This window comes from Sceloporus undulatus, chromosome 2 (genome assembly GCF_019175285.1).
Source record: "Sceloporus undulatus isolate JIND9_A2432 ecotype Alabama chromosome 2, SceUnd_v1.1, whole genome shotgun sequence".
NCBI lineage: Eukaryota > Metazoa > Chordata > Lepidosauria > Squamata > Phrynosomatidae > Sceloporus > Sceloporus undulatus.
Window position 1 is genome coordinate 141,143,382 of NC_056523.1, and position 11,175 is coordinate 141,154,556.

Sequence of the window (11,175 nt, forward strand, 5' to 3'; positions counted from 1 at the left end):
GGTCATAGTGGGGGCATGGACGTAGCCAGGATTTTAGGAAGGGGGGGTCCAGACTAAGTGCCACCATTATATTGGGGCTTGGGTGTGGCGGCACAGCAGCACGCACCATTCATTTTTCTAACAGAAGGGGGGTCCGGCCCCCAAGAACCCCCCCCCCCGGCTACCTCCCTGGTGGGGGACTCCTTGCTGAGGGGTACAGAAGCAGTGATTTGTAAGCCTGACAAGATGTCTCGAGAGGTGTGTTGTCTCCCCGGGGCAAAGATCTGTGATGTGACAGAGAGGCTGACAAGACTGGCAAAGCCTACTGACCAATACCTCTTCCTTTTGGTCCATGTGGGAACCAATGATACTGAAAGACACAGCCTTCAGAACATCAGAAGGGATTATGAGGCGCTTGGTAGGAAGCTGAAAGAAATGGATGCACAAGTTGTCATCTCGTCTCTTCTGCCAGTCAAAGGGCACGGTCCAGGAAGGGAGAGGAAAATAGTGGCTGTGAACAACTGGCTCTGCAGATGGTGCCGCAGAGAACTATTTGGATTCTTCGATCATGGGCTGCGGTTCCAAACGGACGGGTTGCATCTCACGCCAGTTGTAAGAAATGTTTTTGCCAACAGTCTTGAGAACTTGATCAGGAGGGCTTTAAACTGAGTTCCGTGGGGAAGGGAGGCAATATTAAGGAAGGCGAAAGGGATGGCGAAAATAGTCAAACTTTCATAGAGGAAATAAGAAAAAAAATGCAAGTATCCAACAGTGGGAGGCAAAAAAACTTGCACAGGCAGCAAGTAAAAGGGACCCATGGTCTGCGATGTCTCTACATGAATATACAGAGCATGGGAAATAAGCAAGATAAACTTAAACTCCTAGTACAACAAAGCAAATATGATATAATAGGCATCACTGAAACCTGGTGAGTCTCATAAGTGGAATGTAGAAATAGAGGGGTATATAATATAATAATAATAAATATTTATTTATAGCCCGCCCAATCACGAAGAATCTGGGCGGGTTACAACAATAAAATACATCAATTACAATAGAGTTAAAAATCAAACCCTAGACCTACCGTCCCCCCATACCCAGTACTAAAACAGAATTAAGCAATAATAGTATTAAAAACATTAAAAACATTTTTAAAAAAAGGCAGAAACATAGGCGGGGAAGAATAGACAAATGAGGGGACAATATCTCTATATCTGGGGAGGGTAACTAAGTTGGAAAGGCTGGCTGGAAGAGATCCGTCTTGAGTGCTTTCTTAAAAGCTGCCAGAGTGGAAATGTGACGGATCTCCTCCAGCAGGTCGTTCCATAGTTTAGGAGCAGTAGTAGAGAAGGCCCTCTGGAAACTGATGTTAACCTAGACTTTTTTGGCTGTAGTAGATTTCTTCCAGAGGACCTTAGTTTGCAGGGCGGACAATAGGGAAGAAGGCGTTCCCTCTAGTACTCTGGGCCCAAGCCATGTATAACTTTTTTAAGAGAAATAGGCCAAACAGGAAAGGAGGAGGAATAGCACTATATGTCAGAGATATTTACACCAGTGAAGAGATCCAGGACATCAATCATGGAAGCCAGGTGGAGAGCATCTGGATAAAAATGAAAGGGAAGGGAAACAACAAGGATGTTATTGTGGGAGTCTACTACAGACCCCAAGTCAGATGGAGGAATTGGATGATGTCTTTCTAGAACAGATGACCACACACTCAGAAAAGAGAGATGTAGTAGAGAGAGATGGGTGACTTCAACTATCCTGATATTTGCTGGAAGTCAAACTCAGCCAAATCCTCAAGGTCTAGCAAATTCCTCAGTTGCCTGGAAGACTATTTCATGGTCCAAAAGGTGGAAGAGGCAACAAGGGGATCAGCTATTATAGATCTGATTCTAACCAACAAGGATGATTTGGTAAATGGGGTGCAAGTCGTGGGATCATTAGGTGGAAGTGACCGTGTTCTCCTGGAGTTTGTTATGCAATGGAAAGGAAAAGCCAGGCATAGTCAGACACACATGCTAGACTTAAGGAGAGTGGATTTCAGTAAACTTAGAGAAGTATTGAGGGTGATTCTGTGGTCAGAAATACTAAAAGAGAAGGGAGTTCAGGACAGATGGGACTTTCTCAAAAGGGAGATGCTGAAGGTACAATTTCAAACAGTTCCAGTGAGAAAGAAAAACGGGAGGTGTCTCAAGAAACCAGGATGGATGACTAAAGAACTTTCAACCGAGCTAAGTTTGAAATGGAACATGTATAAGAAATGGAAAAAGGGGGAAATCACCAAAGAGGAATTCAAAGAAATAGCAAGCACGTGTAGGGGTAAAGTCAGAAAAGCTAAAGTGCAGAATGAACTCAGGCTTGCTAGAGAGGTTAAGAACAACAAAAAGGGCTTTTTTGGATATGTCCGCAGTAAAAGGAAGAAAAAGGAAATGGTAGGGCCACTGCGTGGAAAAGATGGCAAAATGCTAACAGGGGACAGAGAAAAGGCAGAATTACTCAACACCTTCTTTGCTTCAGTCTTCTCAGGAAAAGAAAAGGGTGCTCAACCTGAGGAAAATGGAGCAAGGGACAGAATAGGGGAATTTCAGCACAGAATAAGTAAAGAGATAGTACAGGAATATCTTCTTAATCTAAATGAATTTAAGTCCAGATGAACTACATCCAGGGTATTAAAAGAACTGGCAAATGTAATATTGGAGCCATTGGCAATAATCTTTGAAAACTCCTGGAGAACAGGAGAGATCCCAGCCGACTGGAGGAGGGCAAACGTTGTCCCCATCTTCAAAAAGGGGAAAAAAGAGGATCCCAACAATTATCATCCAGTTAGTCTGACATCAATATCAGGAAAGATTCTAGATGTTCACAAAGTCTGTGAACATCTAGAAGGCAATGCCATAATCACAAAAAGTCAACATGGGTTTCAGAGAAACAAGTCATGTCAGACAAATCTGATCTCTTTCTTTGATAAAATTACTAGTTTGGTAGATGAAGGAAATGCTGTGGATATAGTATATCTTGATTTCAGTAAGGCCTTTGACAAGGTTTCCCATGACATTCTTGCAAACAAGCTTGTAAAATGTGGGCTAGACAAAGTAACTGTTACATGGATCTGTAACTGGTTGACCGGACAAACTCAAAGGGTGCTCAACAATGGCTCCTTTTCATCCTGGAGAGAAGTGACCAGTGGGGTCCCACAGGGCTCTATCCTGGGCCCAGTGTTATTCAACATCTTTATCAATGACCCGGATGACAGAATTGGGAGCATACTTATCAAATTTGCAGATGACACCAAATTAGGAGGAGTAGCTAATACTCCAGAGGACAGGATCAAAATTCAAAATGACCTGAATAGACTAGAAAGCTGGGCCAAAGCTAACAAAATGAAATTCAACACAGAGAAATGTAAGGTACTGCACTTAGGGCAGAAAAATAAAGTGCACAGATATAGGATGGGGGACACCTGGCTGAATGAGACTACATGTGAAAAGTATCTTGGAGTCCAAGTAGACCACAAGTTGAACATGAGTCAACAGTGCGATACGGCAGCTAAAAAGGCCAATGCAATTTTAGGCTGCATCATTAAAAATATAGTGTCTAGATCAAGAGAAGTAATAGTGCCACTGTATTCTGCTTTGGTCAGGCCCCACCTGTAATATTGTGTCCAGTTCTGGGCACAATTCAAAAAGGATGTTGAGAAACTGGAGCGTGTCCAAAGGAGGGCGACTAAAATGGTGAAGGGTCTGGAAACCATGCCCTATGAGGAACGACTTAGGGAGCTGGGGATGTTTAGCCTGGAGAAAAGAAGATTAAGAGGTGATATGATAGCCCTGTTTAAATATTTGAAGGGATGTCATATTGAGGAGGGAGGGAGCTTGTTTTCTGCTGCTCCAGAGAACAGGACCAGGAACAATGAATCCAAGCTGCAGGAAATGAGATTCCACCTCAACATGAGGAGGAACTTCCTGACAGTAAGGGCTGTTCGACAGTGGAACAAACTCCCTCGAAGTGTAGTGGAGCCTCTTTCTTTGGAGGTCTTTAAGCAGAGGCTGGATGGCCATCTGTCGGGGATGCTTTGATTTGGATTTCCTGCATGACAGGGGGTTGGACTGGATGGCCCTTGTGTTCTCTTCCAACTCTACGATTCTATGATCTATCTACATCTATTTTCCTGTCATTCTCCTCATCCATTTCATCCACATCTATATCTATCCTCTGTGTCAGAGCCCCCATCCATTTATTATTATTATTATTATTATGGAATTATTATTATTATTCACTGCAAAATAATCTGTGTAGAAGCTGCAGGTTTACTTGGAAGTAAATCCTTTGGATCTGAATGCTAGCCTCACGTGAAATATTACTTCATGTTCTATGGCTTTTAGAATCTATCTTGTCACTCAAACTAGCACTCTTTTTTGAGAGATCAGGCCTGTCTTGGCATTCAAACTAGAACTCGTTTTTGGGAGATTGGGTCCGTCTTCGCACCCAAACTAGCACTCTTTCTTTGGGAGATAGGGTTCATCTTGGCACCCAAACTAGCACTCTGTTTTGGGAGATCGGGTCCGTCTTGGCACCCAAACTAGAACTCTTTTTTGGGAGATCGGGTGCATCTTGGCACCCAAACTAGAACTCTTTTTTGAGATGTATGCTCCGTTTTTTCCCAGTGACACAAGCAGCCTTCACCAGCGGCATCTGAAACAGCCGCTTTCCCCCTCCTCACCAGCAAGTCTCCTGTCCACATTAAAATGTGAATACATTCATTCCCCAGTAACTCTCTGCCCCTTTCCCCAGCGGCATTGGAAACAACCACATTTCCCCTCGGCAGCAATGGAAGCCGGGGGGCAGGGGGAGTACCGGAAGAAAATGAGGCAAAATTGCAGCATGGCATCATGGGAAATTTGGGACCTTGGAGGTTTGGGGGGGGTGTACCAGGACAGAAGCAAAGTTGCATTCCACACCAGACCAATTTGAAGTGAAATCGAAGCGAGCTTGAATGCGAATTCTGTGAATTCACTTTTTTCCGAATTCATCAAAATGAGGGGTCACTTTGGATTCACTGCGGAAGCACCATTGAAGGAGCTCCCATAGAAAGGAATCGCGTCTGATAACACATTCACGTTATAATGTGAATTCGCATCATTGGACCCACAATCACGTCAGATCTGAGCTGCAAAAAGCTCAAAAAACCTCCATGTGATAAACACCAGAGTCTCTGATAGTGAAGCTCCTTTTCACAAAGTCTTTTTATGCCTTCCCAGCCCTGATTTCCTTCTCATCCTCTGACTACCTGGATGCAGTCTGTGGGTGCATTTTGGAAGAAGCTTTGAGGTGGTCTCTAGAAGTTCAGAATATTTTTGTTTACTTCTGTGAGGTTTACCTGGCCTTTCACAAAATTTACATGTGCATATTGCTAATTTTGAATGAAAGGTTGGATGAAACACATTGAACTGTTTCCCCCCACATTCTTTCCATGTTATTTCCATCTCTGGTACCAATTTTTCTGCTAAATAACTAATGCCGAGGAACACATCTATTTAATTAACTGAAGTGAACATCTATCAGTCAGGAAAACCTTTCTTTGTGTACCTACTGACGTATGATCCTAGCTTCTAGATTGTTCCCAGTCCTACCTGATCTCAAGCAAGAATCATTGTCTCTTGGACTAACCATTGTGCGGCTCTAATTAGTATCATAGGCCTGAAACAGACGGGCCAAAAGCGCTGTGGTGCTGCCGATATTAGGGTTCCGGAGTATGCAGCATCTGCATGCTCCGGAACCCTAACACGTATGAAGGGCACCATCTTTATGTGGTGCCATCCATATGTGGCACACATGCATGACACAAGCACGGTGCTGCATCCACACCGCCAGGTGCTGCGCTTGCGTCTTGAACGCGTCACAGTGTGCCAATCGTGCACTGATGACATTGTCCCCATGCGCCAAAAAGAACCCATTTTCTCCAGGTTCTTTTTGGTCTGGAGGGACGCCGTGCAGTTTGGCTGCTGCGGTGTCCCTCTGGAAGGAAACAGGCCACCGCCAGCCCGGACTTTCCCACTGGTATGTACCAGGCCATAGACAGGTAACTTTTGAGCATCTCTTTTCTCTTTCTTCTCTTAAGAACTGAGTAATCAGTCTGAAATTCAGGCCCACCACCTAACATCAAAGATTTGCTATTATGGAATAGGGGTTGCACTGGCATGTCATTAGGAATAACAAAGCAGATAACCTTCAGGGATCATTTTTTATTATCAAATTATTTTGCTTCTTCACTTTACTGTTACATTGCATTTAGGCAGGCCTTTTGAATTTTAATTGTGCAGTTGTAGTGGGTATGTAATGTGGTGTGCTGTATTTTTTAAATCTTTAAATGAAATGATATTGTGAATATGTTTTAACTGTTTCTAATTGCTTTTAACCATGTTTTAATACTACTACTATTTAATTCTCTTTTAACTTTTGTAATCAATGTTTTAGCTGTTATTGTTTTGTTTTTTTAAACCATTGGAAGCTGCCTTGGATCCCATTTTGGGAGAAAGGAATATAGGTGCAATAAATAAATAAATAATCTCCCTTCCCCTACTTACAAGTTGCGTACAGTCTGCTTTTTAATTCTTCGTTGGCTGGGTACATCACAATTTAGGAGTGTTTCCAGACTGTCTGAAAATGTAGTAAAGGAACTATGGAATTCAGGAATTTGCATGATACATGGAGTCTGCTCCATCTAGCTTAATATGGTCAACACTAACTTGGCAGCAATAGTTCTCCAGGATTTCAGGTGGGACTCTTTCCTAGTCTTACCTTGAGATTCCAGGGACTGACCTGGCACTTTCTCCATGCACTGCAAATGCTGAGCCATGCCCCCCTCCTTTGAGTTCAAATATCTGGTCATGATGAATCTGTCAGGAAGTGTTTCTTTCATTTTGGTTCATTGAACAGTGACATGCATTGGAGCTTTTGAGGAAATATTGTCCTTTACATATGGGAACACTGTTTCCTACTGTTCACAAAGAAAGTACGCTTAACCATGACAGTAAGGTTAAACTTCAGATTTTATACTCATAATCCAAACTGGGTAGAGGATACAGCTGTCATGCTCATATACTTTTTACAGCAACGTGTGATTTGTTCTTGTTTTTGTGTTTTGTTTTGAAGATGCACACATGTGCATGGGACTCCAACCATGTACATAGACATGCTTGGCCAGCCTGACTTTGCCAGCTATAACCTCTCAAATCTCCAGGGAGGTGAGTATAAAATTCAAATTTAATTATGATTCAGTTTGGCTTATCATCTGATTTTTTGGAAAGTTCATGCCTTTTAATCACTAAATTTGAATGTAAACAAAATTGCACAAAATTGAATATTATGGAAAACATCAGTATAGGTGCCCTTTAATCTACTGAAGAATTTTAAAGATGGCTTACCATAAGATTCTTAGAAAGGGACATTATTGTTAATATTCTGTTTCATTCCCATATGAGAGTCAAAGTAGCTTTAAAAGCTAAAGTGTGCCCTTTGCAGTCTTATCATTTCAGATTCAATCTTGTAGATAAAGGGCCCATTCACACTACATTTTAACCTGGATCAGGATTTGATCCTTGCACGTGAAGTTCATATTCACCCCAAATCCCCCACAAGCGAATCAAAGGTTTGCACACCTGTTCTGCAGCAAATGCCCCTTAGAGTGGGTTAAAAGAAATCAGGGCAAATAGCGTTTCTTTTGGGAAACCCCGGGTTCTGCTGAATATGAACTTGCCCCCAATCATGATCAGGGCAAGTTCAGGGAGGGATTTAGGCCCGGGGGAGGGCAGAGGGCAGGGCATTCCCTCCCCTTCATTAGAGAAGGAGGAGGAAGGAGAAGGAAAGATCCTGGATGCAGAAAGGGGAATCGGAGGCTCAAGGGTGACAGAAGGCTAAAAGGGGAAATCAGGGTGAAGAGTGCTGCAAAGGGCTGTCAGAGGGAGGGCAGGGGGGGCTGGAGAAAGTGACGGAGGAGGAGGAGAAGGAGGATGAAGGAGCCAGGGGGGAAGAAGGGGGCCAGGGAGGGCATTCTCTAATGGAGCAGGAGGAGGAGGATGAAGGAGCCAGGGCAAGTCAGAGGGAGGGGAGGGTCGGAAGGAAAGAGGAGGAGGAGGATTGCCAACGGAAATTGGGCTGTGGGGCCAAGCCGAAGGAGGGATGTAGGGAAATCAGGCTGCAGAAGGAGCCTCTTTTATTTTTGACAATCTATGTGCATGATTTTTTGGGTGACATGTCTATGTGCTTGCTTGTGCTACTTTCATTTCTTCTTGCTCCTGGATTATTATTATTATTATTATTATTATTATTATTATTATTATTATTATTTGTGTTATATGCAGATGCTACAGTCAGAATGCCTGCGCTGCATTTCCCTTTTATTCCCAATTGATTCCATGGGTCTACTTTAGTTGGAACTGACAGGTCACTCTCTCTCAGCCTCAGTGGAAGGCAATGGCAAACCTCCTCTGAAGAGAATGTAAGCAGGAGGAAAAGGGTCAGTTCAGTTCAGGTCAAAGGCAGGGCATGAACGGAGCTCGCATCAGGCATCTTCCCCCCCTTTTTTATTTTTTTAAATTATTTTTGACAAAATATGTGCATGTTTTTTGCTTGAGGCAGATATATAGATGGATAGAACGTGGCTAGCTGCTTGTTCACTTTCCCTTTCATTTGCTGGCTTCCAGCAAAGGGGAAATGTTGCAAAGGGCAAGACTTTTTTTTCCTTTGCGAATGAATGCTACAATCCAAATGTTACAAAAGTTGCTCTTGTCAATTAGGCAAATTGGCAAATTGATACATGCTTTTGCTACTGTCACTAAGGAATTCAGGGGTAGCCCTGAATTGCTTTTGAAAGCAAAAAAGAATGCATGGCAATCACATCCTTTTCTGGCATTTCCGAGGTGAGGCATATTATTATTATTATTATTATTATTATTATTATTATTATTATTATTATTATTATTATTACCTGTGTATGAGGCATTCTGGGGTGGCAAGGAGCTGGGGATACATTATGCATTAGCTTGCATTTGGGTGTTGAATATGGGGCCAAGGGCAGAGCATAACCTGCACTGACCCAAATGCCCACAACACACACACACACACACACACAAGGTTTTTAAATCTGACAAAATGTGCACATTTTGGTGCATTTTGTGCCTGGCTCTTTAAAAAAAGAGGGGGGGGAAGCATACTTCTGATGCCCCAATGAGTGCTGCAAATGTCACCTATGACGATCGCTTGATTGACAGCAGGCACCTTCATGATAAACCCGATTTCCCCAAGAGGGCATTCGAGTTAAAATGCCCCTGATTTGTAGTGAGCACAAACAACGTAAGATGGGAACAATAAGCAAAACCGCCAGTGGGAATGGGACCAAAATTGGCCCCAGCTAATGCATCAAATAAAGATCTTAATGTTTAGATTAATCAAAAATTGCAGTCTTTATTTACATTTCTCAAGAAAGAATGTTGCTTATTCACATTATGTGAAGGCAGTTGGACAGCTAAACTCTTTCTTGTTAGCTTTTAACTCTTGTTGAAAGAAACACATTTGTGTTGTGTTGTGTGTCTCCATATGTAGCTTGCAGCCACTGGCTGCAGAAACAGCCCCCCAGGATTCTTAAAAGCCCATCTGAGACCTGATCATGTTATGTTTCAGATTAACATATCTACATTCACAAGCAATCTAATGCCGAAGTGCAGTAAGATCTGTGTGCATGCATGTGTGTGTACTAGCTCCAAAGAAATATTGGGATCTCAAATGTTGGTATTTATCAAGCAACTTTCCCTTTTTATTGCTCTGACACTGGAAGGTTTTCCTGTTCCTGAATTTTCCTGTTTCTGAAAACATGAGAAATCAGACACCAGTGTGCCACTTTTATTTTATTCCTGTATCTACCAGTGTGTGGCAGCAGATGCTAAACATTCTGTATTCATCTGTACTGAAATAAATAGAAATAGTTCAAAAGTACTGTAAATCTTTGCAGGTGCATATATCATGCTACCAGTTTTTTTCATAGTCACTGTTATTATCATCATCAGATTCTTATAACGTAAATGAGCTGAGTTCGCTCTTGTCATAATTAGATGCACCAAAATCTTAACTCATTTGGGAAGTTTGAAGACACAGGAATTTCAGGTCTAATAATGCAAGGATGTAAAATGCATTTTAAAAGTACAGAAGACCCTTGGCAGGACTGTCCAAGAAAGCCTTCCTTTTTTCCCTTTAATATTTCAGGAGTCATTGCAGGCTCATCAGTGCCTCCTGAGGTCATGAAGAAGATCATCAAGAACATGAATATGCGAGAGATAGTGGTGAGTCTCTTTCCATCTTTAGGCTACACACTTTGTTTTGGTGTTTATCCAAAAGATATACACATCTCTCTCTGTATGTGTACACAATTTCAGATATGTACACACTAACATACATGCTATAGCAGGATGAATTGGCTAGCTCATTTACTTTTAAAATTTCCATTTGACAATTCACATGCCTGATCTGGAGTCCGAAGGTAGAGCTGAAGCTTAAAAGCAGCTATACTTTTGGGGCACTGAGGGGAAGATAAGATACAAACAATGTAAGATGGGAACAATAAGCAATTTTGTCATATTTTGGTACTGGACTGATGTGAAATCCAAGATGAATGTAACTTATGTTGCTACAGTTAGTAATGATTGAGGGAATTCATTTAGTTTGGTTTCTGATATGAACTGATCTCAATCTACATCTACATTTTGTCTGGACTAAAATTCAGATTGGAATATAAGCATACCTTGTATTTTGTGTCTCTCCCAGTCATGGCAGGGGTTCTTTGAAACTCTAGATGTTGCAAGATGCCTTTAAAAAAATAATTCCTTGATCATTTGCCTCTCTTTTTGTAAGTAATAGTTACCTCTGGAGGGGAAATGAACATGGGATTGCATGAGCTAACGTAACAAAATGCTTTTGTATTGTCTTGGTTTTCCTCAAAGGAACAAGCTGACACTGTGAAGGTTACATGGCATATTTTGTTCCCTATGACACCAAGAGATTGGGAAATGGGTTATGTAGTAAGGACTGTGGAATGGTTGTTTACCTTACAGGAGGCTGTATGTGATCAACTGATGCCTAGAAAATGTGAGTTCTATCCCATTTATTAGCTTCATGGAATTTCTCCACAGTTACTGGGGAAAG

At 42.0% G+C, this 11,175-nt stretch overlaps 1 protein-coding gene across 1 annotated transcript in view; it reads left to right on the forward strand.

Annotated features, from left to right (window-relative positions):
• ACSF2 (acyl-CoA synthetase family member 2) overlaps window positions 1–11,175 on the forward strand; it is a 71,724-nt gene that overhangs the window by 11,664 nt on the left and 48,885 nt on the right. The window contains exons 8-9 of the mRNA XM_042454692.1: window positions 7,135–7,226; window positions 10,240–10,316. Of these exons, the coding sequence (XP_042310626.1) occupies window positions 7,135–7,226; window positions 10,240–10,316 (169 nt within the window). The remainder of the gene's footprint in view (window positions 1–7,134; window positions 7,227–10,239; window positions 10,317–11,175) is intronic.